Source organism: Anarrhichthys ocellatus, unplaced genomic scaffold (assembly GCF_004355925.1).
Source record: "Anarrhichthys ocellatus isolate YVR2014 unplaced genomic scaffold, GSC_Weel_1.0 scaffold14, whole genome shotgun sequence".
Classification (NCBI taxonomy): Eukaryota; Metazoa; Chordata; class Actinopteri; order Perciformes; family Anarhichadidae; genus Anarrhichthys; species Anarrhichthys ocellatus.
Window position 1 is genome coordinate 419,987 of NW_022280044.1, and position 25,777 is coordinate 445,763.

The 25,777-nt window shown below is 41.0% G+C and overlaps 4 protein-coding genes across 6 annotated transcripts; 2 read left to right on the forward strand and 2 right to left on the reverse strand.

Annotated features, from left to right (window-relative positions):
- Positions 1–1,927: 1,927 nt before the first annotated feature.
- On the reverse strand, positions 1,928–13,516 carry pip4p2 (phosphatidylinositol-4,5-bisphosphate 4-phosphatase 2). 2 transcript variants are annotated; one of them, XM_031853937.1, is made up of 8 exons: positions 13,241–13,516; positions 8,695–8,843; positions 7,899–8,005; positions 7,604–7,727; positions 7,194–7,268; positions 6,511–6,563; positions 4,555–4,645; positions 1,928–3,185 (listed from the first exon to the last, which is right to left on the reverse strand). In XM_031853937.1, the coding sequence occupies exons 1-8, from the start codon at positions 13,344–13,346 to the stop codon at positions 3,042–3,044; spliced, it is 849 nt and encodes a 282-aa protein (XP_031709797.1). In that variant the 5' UTR covers positions 13,347–13,516; the 3' UTR covers positions 1,928–3,041. The 2 variants fall into 2 exon arrangements, with proteins under 2 accessions (XP_031709797.1, XP_031709798.1); XM_031853938.1 differs by lacking the exon at positions 7,194–7,268 and having other exon boundaries at positions 13,241–13,512.
- Positions 13,517–14,602: 1,086 nt separating this feature from the next.
- On the forward strand, positions 14,603–17,653 carry LOC116387128 (uncharacterized). 2 transcript variants are annotated; one of them, XM_031853941.1, is made up of 3 exons: positions 14,603–15,138; positions 15,973–16,531; positions 17,154–17,653. In XM_031853941.1, exons 2-3 carry the CDS (start codon positions 15,984–15,986, stop codon positions 17,293–17,295), a joined length of 690 nt encoding a protein of 229 aa, XP_031709801.1. In that variant the 5' UTR covers positions 14,603–15,138; positions 15,973–15,983; the 3' UTR covers positions 17,296–17,653. The 2 variants fall into 2 exon arrangements, with proteins under 2 accessions (XP_031709801.1, XP_031709802.1); XM_031853942.1 differs by having other exon boundaries at positions 15,977–16,531.
- chrac1 (chromatin accessibility complex subunit 1) lies at positions 17,116–20,728 on the reverse strand. Its single transcript, XM_031853943.1, has 3 exons — positions 20,521–20,728; positions 20,239–20,365; positions 17,116–18,642 (listed from the first exon to the last, which is right to left on the reverse strand). The coding sequence occupies exons 1-3, from the start codon at positions 20,677–20,679 to the stop codon at positions 18,533–18,535; spliced, it is 396 nt and encodes a 131-aa protein (XP_031709803.1). The 5' UTR covers positions 20,680–20,728; the 3' UTR covers positions 17,116–18,532.
- A 524-nt stretch (positions 20,729–21,252) lies between these two features.
- Positions 21,253–23,288, forward strand: gatad1 (GATA zinc finger domain containing 1). The gene is made up of 5 exons (XM_031853939.1): positions 21,253–21,664; positions 21,782–21,904; positions 22,000–22,059; positions 22,221–22,404; positions 22,479–23,288. Exons 1-5 carry the CDS (start codon positions 21,485–21,487, stop codon positions 22,667–22,669), a joined length of 738 nt encoding a protein of 245 aa, XP_031709799.1. The 5' UTR covers positions 21,253–21,484; the 3' UTR covers positions 22,670–23,288.
- The last annotated feature ends 2,489 nt before the right edge of the window (positions 23,289–25,777 follow it).

Sequence of the window (25,777 nt, forward strand, 5' to 3'; positions counted from 1 at the left end):
ATTGGCTTGTTTGTCTATTAGTCTGTTAACACCATATCTAAAAACAAAACACATCGAGGAACAGTTGTTTAGAGTTTTATGGTTATCCAAATATGGAAGTATCAGGGATGGATACCTAATTCCTAATCCGACGAGTTTGTTTGCCGAGACAAGATGGGGATTTCCATTGAAATTATAGTGGCAAGAATTATGCATTTTAATGTAACAGAAAGTTGACAACATGTCATTGTTGGTCTGCTCCGTTCTGTGTGTACCCTGATATCTATGGTGTGAGACATGGGCCCAATCCCAATCTCCACCCTCACGGACTCACAGACTTTGAGACGCGCTCTCGCAAAGTCCGTGAGGGTTTAGGGCCGTCCCACTGTCAAATCATCGAGTGTTTTCAGGCTCTCTTGCAGACATTTTGAGCCCCTTATGAATAATTTCCGTAAATTTGTATTGCTGCAGACTTTGCCCAAGGGAACTACCCACAATTCCTAGCAATGTGACATTAAACACGGGGTTACCAGTGGTAGCGTAAAAAAAATTAAAAACAGAGGACAGCACATGTGTGTTCAGCCTGGAATATTACATTTACTCAGAAACAAGGATTAAAGATGAAACATAAAAACACATGGAAGCAGAGGAATGAAAGCAGAGATTATATATTACAGATTTATTTGTCAAACATTTAAGTAAAAAAGTAAATACCCACATATTATTTGTGCATAATATTTTTTGACGTTGTCGTGATAACGTGATATGTTGCAGCAAAGTGCTGTCCCATTCCTATTTACATAATTTCAAGCCCTTACAGTCTCTCACATTCAACAATTTACCAGGTTACGTAAGTAAGTCCCTACGGGTTCAGGGTGTAAGGCCTTAGGGGGGACATTGGGATTGGGCCCCTACCACACACACTTAAAGCCTTTAACACAGCTAACTAAAATGCTTTATCAAATGTTTGCCAATGGCACCACCATGTGGGCACATAGCAGTGAAAGAACAGGCCGCTGAGAATTATCCTGGCTTTTGTAATTGGTCAGGAAATATGAACACTTATAAGTATCAGCTAAATATTTTGTATAACAGGTTTATCATTATTCTTAATACTTTTATAGACCATGTAATCACATAAAATCAGTAAATCTGCAAAACAACAACTAGATGAAAAATGTTTTGTTATCAATTCCTCTGGCTGATTAGACATCGAGCCTGGTTGAAGTTCAGCGGAGCTTGGAATTACCTGATGACCTACAAACACTATCTACCATTCAGAACGATGATATAATACGATGTCCCACCTAATCAAGTACAGCTTGTACTCACACAGTCCAGAGAAGAAGTCCAATAATGCAACAGGAGTGAAGACGCCTGTGTGGGTGGACTGTGGATGTGTGGAACATGCTGCTGATCACTGGTTACTGTTGTCATTATAAGAAAATGAAGCATCTGTTTTTAATGGCTGTACGGTCTCAGTCTCACATAGTACAGTATTTACTATCTGCAAGTAGAAGTACTCTTTGGGAACATTCTCACCCTTTCAAAGCATAATTAGTTAAGATATAATTTATATTATTATCAATGACACATTATAATTGTGTAAGCAGCATTTTAATACTCCTACTTTTAACACTTTATATTGTTGGAAGGTTTAATCTAAAGTAATGCATCATATTTCATGAGATAATCATGTTTTTCGTGAAAATGTTAAATCTGACGAGTAACTATAGCTGTCAAATAAATGTAGTGGAGTAAAAAGTACCATATTTCCCTCTGAGATGTAGTGAAGTGGAAACAAAGTAGCCTTAAATGGAAACCCTCAAGAAAGGTATCTCTAAATGACGTAAGTGCATCCCTTTTGTTTGAACCTTGTGTGCAAGCGTATGTCCTTACATGTGGTAAGTCTGAAACATCACAGCCAATGAGCAAACTGTACAATACAGGCAGTTTTTGCATTTTATTGATAAATTATCATTTTTAAAAAGACCCACGAGCCATCTTCTGCTTTCACCTTTCACTACAGTTTTCCAAGTACTGAATTTGAGCTATATACAAAGGGTTTTTTAACATTATGTTCTGCTTCATCATCATCATCATCATCATCATCATCATCACATTCAAAACAAGGTTAGAAGTTTGAGCTGCGCCCACTGGTCAAGGTGAAGAGACAGGAAGCCGAGTTAGCCTATAGCGATGCTAGCTAGCACAGAGTTCACCGGAGGTCACAGAGCGGCGATTATAAGCGGAGGGAGGAAGAGGAGGGTTTACATTCTAACTCACAGGCAGACAGAGCAAAGACAGGAGCATCATAATCTTCAGCTACCTCTCTGAAAACTGACAAAAACACCACCTCAGTGACAGAGCATAAGAGAGTCAACATGCAAACATGAGTCCCCATGTTCTGGGATCATATTCCAACATTGAGAAGGCAACGGAAGAGCAGTGAAAAACAAAGGGGGGTTCAAAATAACTTAAACTAAAAGGGTTATTGCTGTAGTGAGTTAAAAGCTGCATGACACCAAAAATGAACACTTTGATATTTAAAAAAAGACACACTCCTTTTGATCTTTTGCACTTCTTGACTAATACTGGGCAGCAAAGTTGGCACAAATGGGTATTCAAGAATTTCTTTTAAAAATGGATCATTTAGAGAGTTAAAATCATATTGCAATACTATGTCAGTGTACACACAGGCAAGATAAATGGTTTCAATACAGTATGGGTCTGCAGCTTTCTGTAGATTCTGGATTTTGGAGGATTTTGGCAAAACCTGGGCAGGATTTTAGTCCTTGTGGACTAGTAGGAGGACTGATTGACATACATTAGGTTTGTTCAGTGGGTCAAAACTCTCTAAAACATTCCAGACAAAAACAATAAGATTCAAGCTACACCTCCAAAATACACCTCTTCAAACACACACACACAACACCTCTTCAACACACTCCTGTCCAGAGGCTCTGCAGGCATTCCTCTCTGCTGAACATGACCGGTTTAAAATCTGGATGGCAAAAAAAACTAAAAGTGAGGTTTGTTCTTCCAGCCATGCCGAGTCCGCTCTAGGCGAAGCTATTCTCCGGGTAGCTGACTTTGATAGCGCCCCAGTAGCAGGCTCGTATCAGACAGATGAGACCCAGCAGGTAGGCGAACGCCCAGGACACGTAGGTAGCGTTGTAACGATTGGCAAAGTCCCGAGTCCCAACCTGTTAATACAGAGAAGAGGAAGAGACGGTGGGTGAAATATCAACACCAAGAATATTACCTTTCATCTTGCAGGAGAAAGATTAATAAAATTAAGTTTGTTATGTTAGACTTCATCAATCAGACATCCACTTCATCAGGAAAGTGCCAGAAAAATTGCAACAAGCTCAGTAACCTTGATGTTAGGGACTGTAATCTCACGAGACCATTATCAAGAGATTATGATTCTAATATCATTATACCAAGTTGTAAAAGTCCGAAGTGACTCTGATATACTGTGAAAAATTATAAATATGTAATATGTAATATGTAATAATATAAATATGTGGCTGTTTATAAAAAAACAAAACATATAGTTTTTGTTTTGTGAACAGTTTGTAGAACTAAAATCACGACACAAGATGTGTCACTTTATATTGCTCTATTTATTCCTTCTTCTTTTTCATAATCTATGTACACTGTAAAGCACATCTTAACATGTCTCACGTGTTGTGACCATATAGTAATTTAAAGTCTACTGGAGAGTTGCAGATCTCGGCAGCAGATCTCGGTCTACCGCTGTGGTCCAGACTTCAATATCTCAACATGCCATGACATTTTAAAAAGGCCTCTGTGTTCCTCAGAAGATGAAAGCTAACGATTTCTGATCCCCTGAATTTTCCTTTAGCAGCTCTTCACTTTTGTGGTTTTGAGTCAAATATCCATCCAACTATTGGATGGAATTTTTGTGAAGTTTGCTTCACACATTCATGTTCCTGCAAAAGTAGTGACGGTTCCATCATCCTCAGCTGTACTTTGTGATTAGTACAAGTTACTATCTTCAATCCAAATTGCTAAATAACAAAGAGAGATGGACGTTTCAAATCCATTCAGCCACTCTGGAGATAAAAATATTAATAAGTCAAAAAACCTGTCTGTCCACATATTTCAGTGAATATAACATCAGTTGGCTATAAGCTGGAGATGAGTCATTTCTACATGTTGACCCACCGAATGGAAAAAAGCATTGCTGAGAACATAAAACCCTTTGTAAAGTCTTTGTAATATGTCCTATTAAGAGGATATTTAACTGGGGAACAAAGGACTCTGGATAGAGAGCCTGTTACTATATTAGCATCCAAGCTGCTAACGTGGCTGTAGACTCCTGTCTTGTTTAAAAAACTTCTATTATCTCTCTTTTTATGATGTTTTGCCTTTAAAATCGTATTTGTCTTTGTCACTTCCATTTTGGTGCTCGTGAGTTTGTCACTATGCTGCCTGTTTGATATTTCCTGCTAAATGCCTTCATTGCTAAGCGCTTTGGAACTTTTGTTTTGAAAGCATTACATATATAAAAACAATGAACACAAACAAGACGAAGACAGTACTTACCGTTAAACCCACTCCAATGAAAATGCAGATCATTCCTACAGTTATATAAGCACAACAACGCCTCCTGGGGAGCGCACTGCCAACGGAGGATCTGCAGAAAGAGAGTGATGAGAGGAACACAGGTCAGTCATACATTTTAGATACTTATGTTTTGGTTCTGTGAGAAAGAAGATTTCATTCTTCTATATCTTTTTTTTATACTTGTATGTGGTTATGGTTGAAAAAAAACCATAACCACATGATGTTGACTGATATGACTTCATACCATTTTCCCAGTGATCTCACTTTACAGCAGCCAAAAATGTCTCTCTTCCTCTTTTACATAACACATGAAAGCGCCGGAGGCCGGTCACATGTTCCAACATCCAGACTGCATACAAACACATGCACAAGTTGACTGCCCCTCAGCATCAATTTCTTTGTTTCTTTTTTGCTCAACCCTTTCTTTACTTTCCTCCCCCTCTCTGCTCTCACATGCCTCCCATGTGACGGGACTCAAGCATTCTTCAGGAATCGTTGGTATTCAGATGGCTTAAGGGGAGCCTGATCACCTGATTTCTCACCTTCTCTCACTCCTTCTTCCCCTGCTTTCACGTTTCGTCTTTGTTCAACTCACTGTTCACAATTGTGCCACCTGACCATCTCATTCATTTGACCTGTGACCATATATGCAGCAGGCCTATATTCAAAGGATGTTTTTGAAAGATTTAAGAGCTGAACATCACTTGCAAAACAAGAATTAATGAGGCAAACAGACTGGATCAACAGTGCATCAGTCTGACTAACAAAAAAACAGCCCTACTACAACACTTCACATGCGGAATTGGGGGATTTTCCTCTGTGAAGTATCACTATACCAAAAAGTATCGGTTCTTTATAAGCATCAAGGTAAAATCCTAACAACTCCATGTTACTTCTTCTGTCACTGTCTTGACTTCTGTTGCAAGAGCAAAGGGAGTTTATAGAGATGGTGTCAAAATATGAAATAAAATACAAGGAAAGATGGCAAAAGAGGTACAGAGACAAAGATTGAGACAGACACGGAGGTATAGAAAAAGATGCAGAAATAAGAGACAGAGATCGAGGCAAAGACAGCAGATTGTTATTCTGAGGCAGAGGTCTGTCGTCTCAGCATCGCTATAGATAAAGTCCCTATCATCCCTTTCAGACACACCTCTTGATGCCCTCCCACCACTTCTCAACTCTGTGACCCTCCTGCACTGTTACCATTACATGTATTGAGGCCAGGCTTTAATTCCTGTCACACGTCTAGATTAGCCCACATCACCTCCCCTCTCCTTCCAAGAACTACAAAGTCCAGACCTCCAAAGCTCAACGACCATAACGTAAGATAAACTCAACTTCTCCAGCAACAAGAGCTGAAAGTAAAACATTTTGATACCATATTTCATACCAAACCACAGCCCTACGTGTATGAGAGTTGATGCCAATGCAGACGTGTAAGTTTAAAGATTTGTTTGTTTAAAGACCACACTTGTAAATTTGCATTTGAAGTCCATTGAAGTCCGTGTTCGTGCTCAAATGCACGAACACGAACATGCACTAAAAGCACGCGTGGCCGGCCCATCTATGCCAACAAGGAAAGGAGACGCTCGGATAACAACAAACATAGAGGGAGATATCTGTATCTATATCTATACATAGCAAATAGTTGTTTGCTGCTATTTTAATACTCGCAATCCCATATATTGCACCTTTAAATTAGTCTTTAACTGTAAAACCAGGAAACAATAATGTAACTCTGACAACAATTAATGAAGACTTGATGCTTTTTACATTTAAGAAAGTTTCAAGAGTCTGCTAAATGATTTTCCAACCATACAGAAATTAAATGAAAACCAATGGCGGCAATCAACGGCAAGAAAAAATCATCCAAAACCGAAAGTGTGTATGTAAGTAATTGTAATGAGTTGAATGGAGGCTTGATGGACTCACATTTTTTTGCAGTGGGGACACTTGGCTAGTGTGTTAAACCGAAGCTCCATCCACTGTGAGGAAACAGAGACGAAGGACAGTTTACTTACATTACAGGAGCATCCACGCGAGCACATGTGAGCACATAAATACAACAGCACACTATTATACGACTGTACTTTTAGAACAATCACCACGAGATCTACCGGGAATGATTTCACATGATGATCAATTATGATGGTTTGCAGGTTGTAAATCTATTTATTGAGTCTGTATTGGAGAAAATGTGAAACAGTAGGCTAAATTAACATATAAAATTACTCTTATGATATATTAGTTAGGGTTGTAAATATACAATTGTTTCATGAAGGGGTTTGATGTTAAAAGCAGTGTTACGAAAATGTTTATCCATCACAGATTGGAAAGATTTAAGGTCCTATTGAAACAAGTTTAATATGTGACTTTCGACATCTGGCTTGAGAGAAGGAATGAAAAACTCAACAGAAATTCAGGCCAAACCATCTTGATTTAAACCATTTTTACACTTAAAAATGAAATACAAGTTGCTCTTTAACTGAAGCGCTCTTCAAAGCCAGATGTCTACAAAGTCATATTATCACCAGTGTAAATAAGGCCGCAGATTGAACTGGAGCAGGTTAGGCTGTTGTTAATATGTGTCCACCAGTATGACCAGCTTTCTCAACCTCTTGTGGTGCTGGGGGAGAGCCATCGCTGGGGAGGCTAGACATTGGCTGGGATGTTCTGGCGTCCTCACTGCCCTACAGACAGCGCAAGCAACAATTTGCACACGTTAAGAGGATCATATCACTGATTTTGACACGCGAGTCTGTGTCATACTGACTCAATACCTCAGGTTCTGCACCTTCTCCCTTCAATGGACCTGGCAGTTCCATTTAAGGTATTTAAACCTCCATGTCAGCGAACTGTGCAACTCTGCTATAATACTGTAGACAATCCCCTGTGTCCATCCCTGAATGTGGTTTGACTATCAATATTTTTAATATGCATGTACCATCAACAGCACAGCAACACTTATGCATGAACAACTTCTGCGATTGGTTTAGACGTTAGTTGTCCTGGTTGGTTTACGTACAAGAAAGGTGTTGCCACAGTGGCCGCAGACCACCCTCATCCCCTCAGGTTGGATGGGCAGTGCCGGCTGGGCGGGCTGCTCCTCTGGGATAACCATCACTGGGCTCAGGTTGATTATCCGTCTGCTGTGGAAGGAACAAAGAGATGGACAAGATAATAATTACAACCTATCCAAGACAGGATTATAAAAGTTTTGATGGCATTAAAGGTCTTGATTTGTGTTATAAAAGGTGCCTTTTCTTTGGCGTTGTAAAAGAAGTAAACACACAGACTGAACTTGACCACCAGCTACCTACCAGTTTGGTCGAGGACATCCTATCCTCCTCGACGTGTCTTTACAGATGAGCAGGCAGTTACAGGGACACCTCACATATTTCTTCCCTGTTGGGGGAGTTTTGATGGGCTGGAAGGCAAAACATCAAAATCGTATGTAGAGTTGATCGCAGGCCGGCTGATGCACATCGCTCAGTCTATAGATCTATGTCTGCAGTGTTTGGTGAACCTGAGCTGGAATAAGATGCAACAACTGAAGGACACCATGATGTTTGAGTTTAATAGAATAAGAAATGACTGTGTTGATGTATAAGCACCACAAACATCAGCCAGTGGAAATGTCCTTTTGTGATAACATCCGTTTATCATCCTCATTCTCCACTGACCGATCGATCAAAGCTCTCAGTTAGACACATTTCAAGTCATATGGAGCACTTATCACTGGACTGATTGATCGATGTGACGGCTGTCCACATCAACATCTGGTACAGCTGTAAAAGGTGGACATTGCCAAGATGTAAAATAGTCCAAAAAAATGGCATCAAAAGCAAATGGTTTCTCTCTTAATTGCTGACAAATTCCATATTTTATCATTCAAAATGATGCCGCGCAATAACACAAAAAAGCATGTGCATGTGTGATTAGATTGCCGAAGAGATGAAATGTGAATTGATTGTGGAAAAGGAGAGGCGAGCAGTGATAACCAGCTCAAATAAAACTGAAGACTAAATGTCTTTACTCATGTTGACAACTACAACGACTCAACGCCAAACACCATTAATAAAGCCGTCATCGGCCTCAACAACGGCCTCCACTTACTGTAGCTTCATTGCAGACTGTGCACTTGACCACGTGCTGATGCAGCTTTCCATCCAGGTTTATGAGCGACTGACATACGCGGCAGTTGATGACGGGCACACCGCCGGCGTCGGGGCTCGCGATGGCTGTGTAGGGAGGAGGTAGTTCGGCTTTGAAAAGAGGAGGAGGGCAAAGCACACAACACACGGGCCAGCTGTTAACTGCATGCATCGATACAACTTCAGGCATTAAACAGACCAAATCACCAGGATCCTTAAGATGTTAGACATCACATTAGAAATTAAACTAGAATTAAATGTAAGGACGGAATGTCATTGGTTGATAAAGGCCACAAGATGCAGCTTAAAGCTGTGGAAGAGATCAAGTAAATGGCCTTTATGTTAAGCATATTAACGGATGATGAGAATAATCTTTAGTTGCAGCTTTCATTTTATATTAAGCTCCCCACAACAATATGCAATACAAAACAAACGTCTGATGCATGCCAAAACAACTAACAACCACAATTATTACCAATAGGAATCATTTTCAGGACTAACTTTTCTCAAAAAGGTATATAACATACAGGTTATTCAGTCATGTCTCTCTTAGTAACTATTAATCCTAGTGTGTGGTGGGCAGCCTGCAAACACTGCTGCACATACTCATCACGCAACCTCATGACAGCCTGTGTACGACTCTGATTGCTCAACACGTGACTCGCCTCTCTTTGTCAGGAGCCGAGCACCACTCTGTATGTTTAAGAAAGAAACAATGGGCCCTTTTACATCCCAACGCGATCGCAGACAAAGTTAACATTTAAGTAATTTGTGACACAATACATGGATAGAAATAAATAGGTGGATTCTATCAGACATAAAGTGTTTGTGAAAGATGTACCACCTACCCATATTTTATGGACATAGAGGTTTTAAGACATCAGTCGGATGGGCAGCTATTAAAATGTCTCTGCTAACGAGGCTAATGAGCTCCTAAATATTTTTGGCTGAGAAGCAAAGAAAAGCCAGTCGACTAATTCGTGTTTCATAAACAAGTGTAATCAACAGAATCAAATGGCCAGACTTAAAGAATGTTCTCTTAATGTCTGAAAGAACTACTGTGAACCAACTACGGATGCCAGTCAAATGACCTCTGCACTGTTTAATCCCACATTATGTTATTAGTCTACATTCCATGTGTTTTTCAAGGTTTTAATCTTTAATGCATTTAAGCCATAGATGTGCACCGCCGACCACCTTTACAACTGCTAGTGTTGTAGTCGAGCATACTTTACGATCTGTGTCGCACTTAAAACTCCATTCAAACGTTTAATTGCAGTTATACTAAATTGTATTTTCTGACATCCTAAAGACCACACATTTATTGATTTAACTGAGAAAATGATCAATAGGTCAATCAATGATGGAGATAATGATTTGATGTGGCCAAAAACAAATGACCATCAACCACAATACAGTATAATATTATCTCTTGTGCTATTATCAAGTCTTTGTTAAACCTGACCCGAGTCTACCGACCAAACACATAGGAGCCCTCTAATCTGACAAATGGCCCATTTCCTTCACTCTGAATGAGATAATGGGACGAGTCAAGAGGTAAACGTGCTTGGCTCTGAGATTCAGAGACACTTGACAGATGGGACTCCCCGTCTACAATTGGTCAAACGTGGCTAGAAATACAACCAAAGTATGCCAAAGACTGGACACTACTACTGTGGACGGGCAGCACATGGTGATCCATTTCTACTTAGCCGAGTTAATCCAAAACGTATGAAATACAATCCTTAAACACAGTCAGTAGTCTGTTATCCACCACCTTGTCTCAATCTCAGGCCTGTTTCCACTCGCTTCTCTCTCTGCTGTGAAGTTGTCCTAATGCAAGACTGAAACTGATAGCAGCTATGAGTTTTCACCGGCTGTCCTCGGAGCCAGAGGTAAGACGAGAGGACGCTCTACTACAACCCCCAGCAGCACCACAACATTCAGCCTCCATCACGTCCTGGCTTTAGCTGGTGCCATCAGTGGTGACGTGACTGGTGGTTTGTGTTGAAGAACGGCTGACTGAGAAGCTGCTGTTGGACACAAGCTGCTCAGGGATGTTTTTTTTTTTGTTTTTTTTTTTATTCTGCTTCCTGTTCCTCATGTGACATGAAATAAAAAACTCTCTTTAAAAACTGAAAGGACAAGGCTCTGTATTTGTGTTATTGTCAACAAGCCCCATGAAAAGATTAAAACCAACATTGAATCAGAGTCTCAGTATTTTCTGTCTCACTTAGCCCATTAGCTGCTGCTAAAGACACACATTTAAAGTTACATTTTCTTTTAAAGACTTTCAAACATCTGGGCACTGTAGATTCTAGTGAATGTTACTCAGATGGGAGTAAATTGTTTATTTGTTGGGGACTAGTATCAGTTGATACAGATGATGGAGCTCCAGCGTAGGGGTGAAGGATATGGCCTTAAAATGTCATAATACTTAGCTAAATACTTCTGCAGTTGCTCAAAAGTTTTTTCCCCTTTTTTGGCATTGATGAAGCTCTGATTAATTACCACTCAGCAAACATACAGTGACGGTGATGATCAACCAATCGTCATCAACTTAGTTTGTAGAATCAACTCATTTTGGGTTGTGGTATTTTCAGTGGATTTGTTGACAGTAAAGAAAATATATAGACTCATCGTTCCCAGTTCCCCTGGATAACTAGCACTTCCCTGACCAGCTAAGTGTACAGTATGAGGAGGATACATATTGTAGATTCTTGACTCCACCTTTGAAAGACTTTGCTTTGAATACCCTTGAATATACTGGTCTACCAATGCTGGTTTGAAAATGTGTATTTTAACATCAAGCACAGAGCCAGTCTAACCATTCAGATGCAGCCAAGGCCATTGGTCGCCACCCCTCACCACCACACTGTGAATCTCTACCTGATAGAGCTGAATAAAACCTGAGAACTCTGATCATCAGGCAAAGGAGTCGTAGTTCTTTAGTGTCAGATTGTAAAGACATTCAGGGAATCAATACAGCAAAGATTGCAGTCACTTTCACATAATGACATATTTTACTCAATCCTAATCACAGTCAAAGTACCATCTCAGTGATTGTGTTTCAGGAAAACAGCTCAGTTTTGGCTTCTTTGACTCGGATTAATCCATTTTGCAAATTGGCTGATAGAGGATTCAACAAGCCCAGAGAAACCGGAATTAGCCATAATCCAGACTGCAGAGAGGGAGGGAGGAGAAAGTGGGCCATGAAATATACCGACATTCATTTCGGCTTTTACTAAGTCAGTGCTGTCAGTTCACAGGTTATTACAGTCCAGCATTAAACTCTTTATGAATAATCCGGTGGTGAAATATGAACTCTGCAAGATTAGAATGCGTCAGAACAACAAAATATTGTTTCTTCTTTCAACACTTGTGTTGCGCTTGATATTAGCCGTTTGTCCTGAAATGCTCTATGAGGAGTATTACGAGGTCAATGAATCCATTCATTTGCAGCAGAACAACCAGTGTTGTGACATTTTAAAGAAAGCCCATAACAAAAAGGTACAAGAAGAGGGAACTTTAGGGCACAGAGCCTGAAGCTAACTGTACTTATGTTACGACAAAACATAACCCGTTGATATGAGTCTGATCTGGATGTTTTTGTGTAAACACTAAGAGGGAAGGTTTTTTAAATATATATATATTTAGTAAAGCCTCCAGCCAAAAGAAACAGCATGTGTCTTTGTGTATGTCTCCAAACTTCAAAATGGGATTTTATCTTCTGCAACATAAATTCAGAATCAGACTACATTCAGTGCAAAGGCCAGCCCCTGACAGCAGATTACAAACTGAGAGGACTGTGGATTTATGAGCAGTAATTGCCTGGGTCATTCAGCCCTGCATGCATTACGGTGCTGTAACCTACATTCAGCTGTTTACTAAGCAAAATGTGGACACTCAGGTTCCTTGCTGTCCATGCACATGTCCTGTACTGAAAATTATAGAATATATTCAAACTGTCTTCGTAAGATCAAGGCCACATATGTCTTGTTTACAGTCTATTTTGCATGCAAATGAGCTAACTGGCAGCTTAATGTAACACATTATGACATTTTGGCATGCTTCGGGGTTCGATCCCATCCACCAAGGATACATCTGGGCCCTTTTTTGTCGATCTGAAGCTGGGACAAAAGGCTGCTCGGCCGCCTTCATCTGCAGTGGGTCGTCTCTCCCTCCCCCCCGTCAATCAACAACATTAAAGCCCACCTCCAACGAGGCCTCACATCACGACTCAGAGGCTACCGTTTCTTATGATGAAGACCCAAAACATGACAGGCCCCACCGAGTCTCGATGTGAGCATTTCTGCAGTAAAAACAAAGTCTGCTGTTATTGTAGGCCCCTCTTCTCTAACCCACTGCTCCAGTTCTCACAGTGCGAGCTCCACCTTTTTCCCAGCTGCGGAGTGACTGCCCTCGCCTATGTCTTGCATTGCTGCAGCTTTATTTACGCACAAACTCGATACGCCCAAGAAATGATTCAGCACGCAGGCTGTGTTTACCTCGGGGACTTGAATCCTGCAGGTACGGGGGAGCAGTGGGGGTCGCGTTGTCGGAGTTGGGACCCGACAGCAGCGGGGATCGCTCGTCCATGCCGTCGGAGGCCATGTCGTCAACCGTGGACCGCGAGACTTTTGACGGGCAGAGACGGCGGGCAGTCTCCTGGCTGCACCGAGTCTTCGCTCAGCACGGAGGAGCAGCCGGCGGCTGGTTGTTAGTGCCGAGTTGCTCCGGTCCAGCAGCCCCGGTGACGGCAGCCTGGAGGAGGGAGGAGCTCCGCGGAGATCCCCCTCCCTTCTCCCCGCCCCTCACTGACACGACCTGGGGCATGGGCAGCGCTCGTGTGCGTTGAGTTTAATACTGTGATGGAATTTAGTGCAAAGATTATATCCTGGAATTAAAATGTAAGTGTGAAGCCTCAAAACGCATGCACGTGATTATTTATATTTTAGTCCATATTGTCATAAATGACTATGTAAAATGTCCTACTGGGACTCCGAACAGTGTTTAATTGATGGAGGGATGGATACAATGATACATCAATAAAGCAGCGATTTCCATTGTTTGCCACTAGATGTCACTGTAGGATTACTTTGGTCTGTGCTGTGTCAGCATTTAGATCATAATATATTATTTAGACCAACCTTTATGCCTTGTGACCTCTTAAACCGAAACTATGTCCACTTACAGCCCCACATGACAATTTGTTTTTGTCTGTGGCTGGGTTGTAAACATTCTCAGATTGTTTTACGCACGCACACGCACACACGCGCGCACACGCACACACACACGCACACACACGCACACACACATGATTTGTTGTGCAGTGTTATTTTGTAGGAATCTGAAACTTGTCACGTTGACCTCATTCTTTCATTTCAAATGCAATACAATAATTGTCACTGTGACTATTTTTTTCTGGCTCTTCCACCTGATTATATTTCTCCATTGAGCCAAAAACATGGATTTTCTTCATCTGACTAAAACTAATAAACTTCTACTCTTTGTTCTCCAGATGGTTTGGAAATCATTAGCAGGACCTGAAAGTGTGGATAGGACTCATCCAGAGTGATCTGCATTTTACCTTTTTCCACTCTTGAAGTTACTAAACTTGTGTATGATGGTTTATCCCGCGAATCTCAGTCCATTCTGCAGATTGATGGTGTGCATGTTCATTCCTCCCCTTAACATTACAACACTTTGGATAGTTTGTGCCAGATTTCGTCCCTCCCATTCCTTGTTGCTTATGTCAGGGTGTAAACCTCAGGCAACATTAATTAATTCCCTGGCATTCAAAAGACTCACTAAAAAAACGCAGATGGTTGTGTATCAGTCTTTGGGACAAAAACAGTCTGGGTTCATTTTAAAACCTTTGTGTTTGTTCTTGAAACAGCAAGATAAAACGACGATCTGTCAAACTGTTTCAATGCACATACGATTGCATGATGTTTAGATGTTTTGGAGCAAAATTCAAGTCTGACTGGTCCCGTTCAGGACATTGTAAAATGGCTCATAAATTCCAATAGCATGTCACCTCCTACTGCATTCACAGACTCACTTTACCGAAATCAGTACAATCCAGCATTGAAACTTAATTTTTACTTTTTTAAAGTAGGTTACATAAAAGCCTGTCTGCTGTTTGTACTTGTAAGTCAGTGACAGATTCCCAGCCAGACTACAAGTGTGTTTGACGTTCTTTGGGGCAAGTTTCCTTCAATTACTCCACAGACCCTGACGGAAAATCCTTGCTCCTGACTCCGCTATAACCGCGCCAGTAAAACGCGATTCACGTCGCTTGTAACAGGCTGCAGTCAACGACTCATTCTTTCCGATCACTTCAGGCGACGGAGGAGCGTCGCAGCACTCACAGACTGCATCGTCGCTGTGGTTTCTTTACACGGTAAGACAATTACATATAGACAAGACATGAGGGGAAATAATGCAAGGTATTGAGGAAAAGGATGTTTTTTATGAGATATAAATGTTGCAGGGATCAGGAGTTTCGGATTAGCTGTGAGGCTTCTTAACAGTCTGCTGCTGGCAGACCATGAAGCTCACAAAATAAGAGTAAAGCCTCCAGACATAATATAAGAAATGAAACATAACCTACTATCTGCTTCAGCTTTTTTGGAGATGTATAAGCTACTGTACCGACAAAAAAATCATTTGTTCTTGATGGAGAAACGTGGCAATAGTGTAGCTGCAATTAACCTTTTTCTACTTTTTATTAAAAGTAACAGATTTTATACTTTTATTTTGAAGGTAAAATCTCATTGTGCCTGTATTGACACAGTTATATGCCAATTAAAAGTATCACTGCTATTCTTAACTTTATAAATAACAAGTTTAAATGTATTGGCCCATCAACATCTCCATCCCTGCACATGCAAATTATAGTCTGTCTAGAAACTGCATGGGATTGTGTGTATATTTTTTGTCTATTAGATTTAGGTTAGATATCATGGCTCATTAAAAACATTTAAATAGTGTGAAAATGCAGATAGAGGTTGTGATAGACATGTTTTGTGAAAAAAAAAAAACAGCTTTGTTACAGGAAAAGATTACAGGGGAAAAAATGCGTAGTTGATAAGGTCTGTCATGATGCCAACAAATGGCCCTTCCAACCATTACAGCTGTGTGTGTGTGTGTGTGTGTGTGTGTGTGTTTGTGTGTGTGTGTGTGTGTGTCCATATGAATAGTGCTCCACAAGTCTGATCTATCCTTCACGTTTCAGCCAGTTTGGAGATGCTCCAGGGGGCAGTGAGCAGGGCTGTGCTCTGCCTGTCCTTCTCCCTCCTGCTGGGGGTCTGTTTCCCAGCAGAGGGTGCAGGGGCAGCAGGGCCTCTTCCTACTTTACCCCATGAACAACACTCTGGGGAACCAGACCTTGAGGATTGGGAGTGGGGTTCTGGATCATCTCTTCTGCACCTGCTTCACAGCTTCCCTGCTGACAGCCCCTTCATCACAGAGACCCCAGGAAAACCAGTCAACTGCACCCAGCGCTTCTGGTTACCGCCATCCTCTGCAATCTGCTGGGAAAACATAGCCGGACCCGAGGAGTTTGCCAGGTCCCGTCTGCTTGTCCTCCAGAACAGGGCTGCCCTGCAGGCTTTGTCCACCACCAGCGGGGTGGAGGAGGGAGGGGTCTCCTACGAACTTCAAGCCAGAGAGGAGGTCCAGGGGATCCACTCAGACCACCTGAGTGTGGTAGAGACTATGCAGACCATGGAGAAGGTGTTTGCCTCTCTGAAGGAGACAAGGAAAGAGGGGAAGGAGCAGGGAGTCGTCACAAGGTGAGCAACGGTCCATGGACTATTTATTTAATAACCTAAGGGATCCTATAACTCATTTATTTAAAAAACTGTAATGTAATAACTGAAGAAGTGTGAATAACGTGAACCTCTGATTTCTTATTTAAAGATGTAGGAACAGGAACATGTATCAAGCTGGCTTTTTTGTTGTTGCATATTTATATCTATATACATTAGAACCGTACTTTACAGAGACCAGTCACAAAGCAAAGCTACAAGCCCTACTGTACAGAGACAAATAAATTACGTTTCTGGTAAATTCTGATCCGAGGCCAGCTGTGGGATTATTCCTTAACCATTGTTAGTGAGGCAGTCAGGAACTCCGGATCAGTGTTACTTGTTTGGTCTAAACATAACGCTGCTTGAATGCCAAGGAAGACAGAGTGGAAACAGCATCCAGACAAACAGTTAAGTCATTTCAAATGTTTCCCAAGAGTCATCTGGCTGAGACGAGGCTCTGCCACCAAAACAGCTGCAGAGAATTAATGCAATTCAGTGCCTTTTCTCTATTAGATGTGAAAGAACAGACTTTTATTTGATAGAATCGCTTGCAAAGTCGTGTGTAAATGTGTGAAAAAAAACTGTGGTTTGTCATCTCTTTCAGCATGAAGGAGCATCTTGCCAACACAAGAGACGCCATAGATGGAAGAGAGCACATGGCAAACATCCTGGAGAGTCATTTTTCTAAATTAGAGAATACTTTGCTTAACATGCAGCTTAGACTGCACAAACTCATCCGGCAGTGACAGTAACAAGGACCGGTTGTCCTATTTGTGCTGTATTGATATATTCATGTACATTATCGTACAACAATGTAGCAAATGCATGCACGCTCAGGATTATGTTAGTAATATGCACCTTACGTCATCAAAGCACTTAAAAGTAACATGTGTAACTAAACCTCACACTATCAGGGAGATTTGATGCACATGTAGCTGTTACATCACGTTTTATATTTCCAGTTTGCAGACTTGTTCCACATGGAGATTTCATGGTCACGCTAGCAGCCTCTCGTAAAAACCACAAGACATTTGTGAAGCTGGGAGCGGAATAATTGACTTGTTTAACGCATCATTCAACATGAATAAACTGCATTTTCATACGCGTTTCTGTCTGTGGTAGTGGTGTAAAATACATGCAGAGCAACATGGATATCAGACAGCATGAGCCTTTATTTTAATATCAAATCTAAACAAAGAACTTGTAAATGCATTTCATTTGGAAAGATGCAGCATGTTCACTTGCTATGTAGTTAAGATGCAGAAAAAAAGAGGCATTTGTACTTTTAATTAGTTTAAACAACTTTCAAGTATTTATGATAAACTACTCGTAGCTAAAACATGACGATATCTTTTAAAGCCATCATGTATAACTTAGAATCAGTGACATCGACATATTTCACATCATCTGTAAAGTAAAGTGTTTACCCAATCATAACTCAGGAGCCGAGACATCCGTGCGCCAGCTGTGAGGAATATTATTTCTTGGTCCGCTACATGGAGTTAGCCCACAGAGGGCTGCAAGTTATTAAGAGAAAACTATTTACTCCTCCTAAATGCAAAACAAGCACGATATCTATCAGACATAGCTCCCAGAAAACCTTCAAAGATCCAATCCGGGCCAATCCGAAAACATCAAAATCTTGAGGCGTGATTGCAGCTACGGCTGCTTTGTTTAGGCCATTGTTACAAATTTAGATTTCTGGCATCAAGTATCCATCTCAGACATACAGTACAATTTCTACATTCCTTTAAGACTGAAGTGTTTGAAGGTGATCTTTTGAGGTCTTCACTTGATTTCACATTTTCCAATATGTGGCTTTACTTTCAGTTCAATGTCCACTAATGTCTTCCATTATCCCTACAGCTGAACTCTCAGCTGAACAAAGTTTAGGACGTCTCTTCTGCCAGATCTCTCTTTGAATGACAGGACATGTACGTTTGATAACATCAGTTCAGACGTGAGATGCAGCCAATGTCCTTTTTAAAAGTCAGCAGCGTCGTCGTCGTCATTGTTGTTGTCATCTTCTTCTTCTTGCATTTGCTCCAAAGATTGAAGATAATCTCGAGCCAAGATCTTCTTAGGCAGGATATCTATAAAAAAGAAAAAAGAAAAAGAACAGTACAGTGTGTCAAACTCCTTCTTACTGCCTAGATTTATCCTCTCACTGAAGCTGCATGTGAAGTGCTGTGAAATGGTGTTTACAGTGTCTGAATGGGTGTGGAAATAAATCTTGAAGGGTGGACTTCAGGAATAACTTTTTAGAGTTGGGAGATAAATCAATATGGGCCATTCAAATGCTGCTGCAGTAAAAGATGAGTAGGGGAGAAATACACAGTATGAATTACATCCTCTGTCATTTTATATTGCAATAGTGATGTATAGCATTATAGAGCAAACTTCCTGGAAAAATACATTTAAAAAAAAACAAAAAAAAAAAAACAGTTTACAGATAAACCAGACAACAGTATTTCCAAGAAGCAGTATTTTTCATTAATGTGCAGGATTGCACAGTGGCATAATAAACTAAAATATATTAGACAGATTAGCACATAGTTGGTACACCTTGCTAGAACTAATGCAGTCTAATACAACAGTCCAGAGTTTTTAGCAAAACATGGACTTCTAAGTATTTATTTACTGAAGTCAAAGGGAAAGCGGTGTGCTTAGTTTGCGGAGAACAGATCGCAGAGTTTAAGGATTACAATTTGAATCGTCATTACAAGACGAAACACACGGAGAAATACAAAAACTTGACTGATGCAGAGCGGACACGGACATCTGAGGCTTTGAGCTGCAAAAGCAACATGCTCAGAAGATGTTGGTTCTCTTTGGATCGACCTCCATATGTGAACAAATATTCTCCGTAATGAAGTTTAACAAATCCAGATCCAGATCCACTGACGATCACCTGGCAGCTGTCCTTCACATCTCACCTCACACATTCAACCTGACGTCAGAGCACTCGTTCAAGCCCAACACAACAGAGTACTCGCACTGAACGGAAAAACATAAAATGAGGTAATTGGACTACAAACAATCGTGATAAAAGCACTAATTTTGCAGAAACATGTCAGTCAACCCCGTCAGTGTTTCACTGTTATATATAGATATTAAATATGTATATTTGTTTGGATCATTCCTGCTGCAGATGTTTCAGGTGGAGCTCATTTTAACTCCTTTATACACTGTTATTCAGTTTGGGTAGTTAGGAAAGGTTTGAAAATTGTAATGTGCAAAGTAACAAGTAACTAAAGCTGCCAGACAAATGTAGGGAAGTAAAAAGTGCAATATTTACCTCTGAGATGTAGTAGAGTGGAAGTACAAAGTTGAATAAAATGGAAATACTCAAGTAAAGTACCTTGAATTTGTACTTAAGTACAGTACTTAAGCAAATATACTTAGTTACAGTCCACCACTGATCATAATATTTACTCTTACCACTCACAGCTTATCAAAACCATACAATGTACTGCTTTTTATAAAGAGGTGGAATAATATAGAGCAGGATCTAGATCAGTCTACTGGTCTGGCCCTCCACAACAGTCCCTGTTTCTCAGGGACTGCAGGGTGTTTCTCATAACCACCCACCCCTGCTCTAATGTCTCAGCGGTAAAGAGCGAGCAGAGACCAACATTACATGCTGCAGAAGGTCCCTGTAGCTCCACCAGGCCGTAGCTGGGTCTCACCTGTTAGGAAGTGGAAGGTATCCATCTCCTCTGCGGTGTTAGCCAGGTCGGTGTATGACAGCGAGTTGGTTTCTTTACCGGGGCCGTTGTTGAATGAAGCCACAGCCAGGTGCTGGACGAACAGCTCCTTCAACAACACAACAGTCAGCAAAAGGAGAAACTCAAAATGGGAAAATGGAGCAGCTACATTTACAGTTATCCGAGAGGCTAGCAGCGTGCTAATCCCTGTAGCAGATGAATGGGCTGGAAAGTTAGCAGCGCTCAGCACTAACGGCTGCTTACTGTTGCCTTGGTGGTGAGAAACAGAGCGTCCTGGTTGATGCAGGACACATCGGGGGAGCTCTTCATTATCAACCTCACTCTGGATATCGGGAGGGAGATGGTTTTCTTGTTCGTTGACGATTGATCGTCTTTGTCTGGAGTATTTTGAGACATCTTCATGAGGACTCTCGGGGACAGACAGACGGAACTTGGAGTATGTTTTGAACGGTGACGCTTTTCTTCTTCTTCACATTAACGGTGGTTGGCGGCCGTTTTACTGGATTACTGCCCCCTGCTGGAGTGGAGTCACAAACTACTTTTTGTCGAACATAATTATCACCAAAAATGACATTACATTACACGAATGTTACATTAATTAATACATTGCTGACTGTTTTTGTTTCCCCCTAAATATTTTACTGTATTCCTTCATACTGGTTTTGTATCAATCAATTAATAATTAAGTTTATATTGTGTCTAACAATAAAAGCTCAATACACATGTTGAGTTCCGTCTCATCCAGTCCAGTAGTGTCAATTGACTGAGGAATCGCAAACCACAGAAGAAGAGCCGATATCAAAGAGGCAAAGAAGAAGAAGAAAGCAGTTTGTTTCTTTGTTTTGTTTTTTAATTAATTTTTTATTTAATTTGTTTGATTTGGTTTGTTTAGTTTTGGGGTAAAGATTGTAAGTCTATTGTCTGACCCACACTCCGGAGCAGCAGGTGGCGGTAATGCACCAATAAGATGAATGCCAACCGCCGTAAAACCAGAAGAAGAAGAAAACGGCGGCGTTCACAATGGCGGTGATTTGGCTGCGAAAATAAACAGCCCGTGTTGCAATTTGATGCGGTCGTAATCATCGCATTTAATCTGTTGTCACATCTGTCTCTGTATTAGTGTCATAAGAAGGAGTCACGTGTGGTGTTGGTGAGCGAGCAGCCATCGTCTGCTGTAGTTAACGTTCATTTCTTCGTTCCCTTAACGATGCCGCTGGGCTTGAAGCCATGCTGTGCTGTCTGCAAGACCACCTCGTCCTCGATGTGGAAGAAAGGGAACCAGGGAGAGATCCTCTGCAACAACTGCACAGGGAAGAGCTGCAGCGGCGGCGCGTCGGGACCCTCCATGTCCTCCATCACTCAGCCCAGCAATGGCGGGGGAAAGCAGGTATGTTTACTGTGGTTAAATGTGCAGCCCAGACTCTGTGGTTATTTTAGAGGTCAACACAGCTGGACAAATTGCGCTAATTCGGTACTTAAATACCTGGTTTGTGTTGCTTTTTAGTCCAAGCAGGAGATCCACAGGAGGTCTGCACGGCTGAGAAGCACCAAGTACAAAGCTCCTGCGTCTGAGAAGAAGGTGTCAACAAAAGGAAAGGGGAGAAGACACATATTCAAGCTAAAAAATGTAAATATAAATGTAGTTATTTCTCGTTATTGTGCTGTGCTATTAATGTATGTATTTGACCCCTGTGTGTGTGTGTGTGTAATCTCTTTCCTCAGCCAATCAAAGCACCAGAATCTGTTGCAACAATCATCACATCTGAATCAGTATTTTATAAGGTAGTAACCTCATGTTTCTGCTCAATATATAATTCACCTGAAAGCATTTCCTGATCCGTTTTCAGAATTTCTTCATCTTATTGCAGCTTCAACTATTTACGGTTGTACCAAACCTTCATCCAGTGATGCATCTGTCTGAATGTTTATACTTGTATCCTCAGGGTGTATACTACCAGACAGGAGATGTGATCAAGGTAACGGATGAGGAAGACGGGAAGCCGTACTATGCTCAGATTCGAGGATTCGTGCAGGACCAGTACTGTGAAAAGAGCGCTGCACTGACCTGGTTAATCCCCACACAGGCGAGTCCAAAGGACCTGTTTGATCCTGGGACATACATCGTTGGTGAGCAATGAGAGATTTTTATCATTTTCAAGACATGTATGTGACAAGTTACCAACAGTCTGTTTTTATATCAGGTCCGGAGGAGGATCTGCCCAGAAAGATGGAGTTCCTGGAGTTTGTGTGTCACGCCCCCTCTGAATATTTCAAGTCCCGGAGCTCTCCGTTCCCCACCATCCCCATCCGAGCAGAGAAAGGTTACATCTGGACCCACATCGGCCCGACACCAGCCCTCCCCGTCAAAGAGTCTGTCAGTGGCAGCAGTTAACACCGCTGTGATATGGACTTAAAGTGTGTTGCTTTAAAACAGACGCATGTACATTGATGTAATATAATGAAAACTAAAACATGGTTAACCACTGCCATTACTTCAGAAACCAGTTGTAATGTCAAACAAGTTGTTTACATATTACTTTTGTATTTAGTTACAAACAAAAAAAGCTTTTTCCACCACCTTCTCTGTGATTGTTTCAGAAAATGGTATTTATTCATTGATGAAGTTGTGGGAAATAGTTAGGCCATTTTGTTTTCTTTTGTGAATTAAACTGTAAATATAATGTGTATGTTAATTTATTAATAGAATAAGATGTTTGCAAAGTTACGGTGATAGAACCCGTGTAGATCTGATCTCATTCACAGCTGAGTTGTGTGAAGATGTTCTACGGTGGTGTGTTCTTGAGACTGTAGAACATGTTGATGGTTCTATGATGTGGAAATGAAACTGGTGGTCAAAGCATACTTTTAACCTGAATACAGCATCAAGATCATACAGATTATGACTAAGATTAAATTCTTCTTAATTTTTATTCAGCAATTGCACAAATTGTTAGTAAGAAATGTCAAAATAGACATTTAAGCCAACATGCCAGGGGGGGGGGCAATATATAGACAACAATAAAAGCATAAAAATCTAAATAAATATAGAAAGAAAAAGGAGACACTAAGACACAAACCTTATGCGATTGTGTAATTACAAACATCACAGGCAAATCTGTCAGTACTGTTCTTATGGCCTTTTTGTTGATAAAGCATTTCAGAGTTTTAAATACATTTCAAACTCTTTGTATAAAAACACAAAACGTGGGTCTTTGGCTTGTAAATGCACACTTATGAATATAGAATTTGACAAAAATTACAAATTTATGATGTACGCCCTTTCCTCAAATTTTCTGTCATAGATAAAGAATCCAAATATAAAAAGAGCGAATAGCTCGGTTATTCTCACAGGATGGTGAGGAACACATTTTAGCACAATGGTGTCAGTGTTAACCAAAGAAACATCAGCTGAACATGAAACACTCAGACACAGACAAAAGAAGTCCAAAAAGTCAAGACCACCATTTTTGCAGGAATTGACGACTACAGATTTTCTAATATAGTGTATACGATTCTTCCACAGAGAATTAAACAGCAATTGGTCTATTTTTTTTGGCAGTTTTGTTATCAAGAAATGGAGGATGCAACATTAACAAACCTAGAGATGCCTTCAACCTTCAATAAGAGGACACGTCCCTTTAAGGACAGATCTCTTTAAAACCAAAGATTACATTTATTTTATACTTTTTTAATCATTGGACTAAAATTAGGAAGACATCGGTCTTGTTCTTTGGTTACAAGGATGCCTAAATAGTTCACTTTTTTCTGATGGTTAATGACAGGTATGTCATTAACAGAAGTTATATCATTACTTTTTAAGGCAAATAACTCACATTTCTTTAAATTCAGATAGAGACCATGTTAAAACTTTGACTGTAATACTGTCCTTATTTAAGGTTTTAGAGACGAGCCAGAAGTCTATATGTGATCGCCTCGAGTAGTCTTTATTGCTCCAGGTGTATATCATACCATCAAGGAATTTCTCCCTACAGATATCAGTTAAGTCAGTTAAATCGGGGTACCCGATCCTGACAACGTGAGCCTCCCCTAGTGGAGCCACGCAGTCGTCCTCCGGGGCAACAATCCATTCGACTACGACCTCAGATCAGACAAGACAACCCGCTGAATTTAAGCATATTACTAAGCGGAGGAAAAGAAACTAACCAAGATAAAAAGGTATGTAAACAGCCATTGAGACATTTAACTGTCAGAAAGACACGGAGCGACAAAGTGCAGCAATGAATCAGCCGAAGAAGGCCGACCCAGTGGCCAAGTACTATCACTACAAGGTGGTGTGGGACACCCGACATATTCCAGGAGAGGACAGGACTAACCTCAGGCCCAAACTTATTTGCAATGTTGCATCAGGCCAGCGACAAAGAGAAAGGCTGATGTGGGTCATCATCATGATGATAGAAAGAAAGAGGACCCGGAGAAGCCATGCTGCTCTATCCACTTCAAGCAGCTACAGTTGCTTCTCCCCAAGGTTCAAGAGGAAGATGGCTGATGGCAACGACTCATGAGAGAAAGAGGGTTTAAAAAAAAAAAAAAACGACCCAGCTCCACCCACTTGCAGCAGCCAAGACTATACTCACGATCAGCTTGTGCGACCGGATCGGAGGAGCGTCACCACGCACACACTTCAAGCAGCACCCAGACTGAGAGCCGGGCTCCGTCAGGACAGAAAACAAAAGCACCCGATGGTGAAGATGTGCAAGGACCTCTGCTCTCAAGTTAGATCAACGGACAGTCCGGTTCCGTCAAGACTGAATACAAAAGCAGCTGATGATGAAGTTGTGCTGCATAAAATCAATTTACTTTGTTCACTTATCATTTTAGAATTATACAATATTTGGGTTTCAGGTGTGTACTGTATACACACCGTAGGAGCTATTTATTTGATGTTAGTATTTTGTTATTTAATTCATAAGTAGTATTGTTTAATTATTCTAGATGTTTGCTTATTTAGGTTAGATTGTTTGGTTGATATATTAAGAGTGCTTTTTCTCTTTAAGAGTCATTTGTTTAGTGGTAGTATTTTTTGTTGTTTAAGTATACTTAGTTCTTTGGGTAACACTGTGGTGTGTGTGTGTATATATATATACTAACCAGGATAAAAGGTATGTAAACAGCCATTGAGACATTTAACTGTCAGAAAGACACGGAGCGACAAAGTGCAGCAATGAATCAGCCAAAGAAGTCTGACGCAGTGGTCAACAACGACTTGCAAACCGATCTCCACCCTCCCTCAAGGTTCCCTTTCCAGCAGAGCAGCAGCGAGGACACCCGGACCACAGGTCAGGTTGTGGAGTCCTTTATTGTCCAAACAAGTCTCTTTCTCTCGATGTCAGACGCCCTGGGAACGTTGAGTTGCCCCCTCTTGATTTGGTTCCACTCTGCTGGTTGCCTCACCCTGGCAGCCGCACACTCGTTGTGCCCCTTGCTCTGGCAACGTGTCGTCTCTCTGGCCCACAGTTCATGAATCAATGGATCAGCAGTT

What these genes read in the sequence shown, in the direction of transcription:
- gatad1 (XM_031853939.1), top strand. Translation starts at nt 21,485, where the DNA reads ATGCCGCTGGGCTTGAAGCCATGCTGTGCTGTCTGCAAGACCACCTCG. An exon ending in GCAATGGCGGGGGAAAGCAG is followed by an intron (nt 21,665 to 21,781) that starts GTATGTTTACTG and finishes GTTGCTTTTTAG; the next exon opens with TCCAAGCAGGAGATCCACAG. An exon ending in TCCTGGGACATACATCGTTG is followed by an intron (nt 22,405 to 22,478) that starts GTGAGCAATGAG and finishes TTTTTATATCAG; the next exon opens with GTCCGGAGGAGGATCTGCCC.
- LOC116387128 (XM_031853941.1), top strand. Translation starts at nt 15,984, where the DNA reads ATGCTCCAGGGGGCAGTGAGCAGGGCTGTGCTCTGCCTGTCCTTCTCC. An exon ending in GAGCAGGGAGTCGTCACAAG is followed by an intron (nt 16,532 to 17,153) that starts GTGAGCAACGGT and finishes CATCTCTTTCAG; the next exon opens with CATGAAGGAGCATCTTGCCA.
- chrac1 (XM_031853943.1), bottom strand. Translation starts at nt 20,679, where the DNA reads ATGAAGATGTCTCAAAATACTCCAGACAAAGACGATCAATCGTCAACG. An exon ending in TTCTCACCACCAAGGCAACA is followed by an intron (nt 20,366 to 20,520) that starts GTAAGCAGCCGT and finishes GTGTTGTTGAAG; the next exon opens with GAGCTGTTCGTCCAGCACCT. An exon ending in TACCTTCCACTTCCTAACAG is followed by an intron (nt 18,643 to 20,238) that starts GTGAGACCCAGC and finishes TCTTTTTTATAG; the next exon opens with ATATCCTGCCTAAGAAGATC.
- pip4p2 (XM_031853937.1), bottom strand. Translation starts at nt 13,346, where the DNA reads ATGGCCTCCGACGGCATGGACGAGCGATCCCCGCTGCTGTCGGGTCCC. An exon ending in ACTGTGGCAACACCTTTCTT is followed by an intron (nt 7,269 to 7,603) that starts GTACGTAAACCA and finishes CGCTGTCTGTAG; the next exon opens with GGCAGTGAGGACGCCAGAAC. An exon ending in TCATTGGAGTGGGTTTAACG is followed by an intron (nt 3,186 to 4,554) that starts GTAAGTACTGTC and finishes CTGTATTAACAG; the next exon opens with GTTGGGACTCGGGACTTTGC.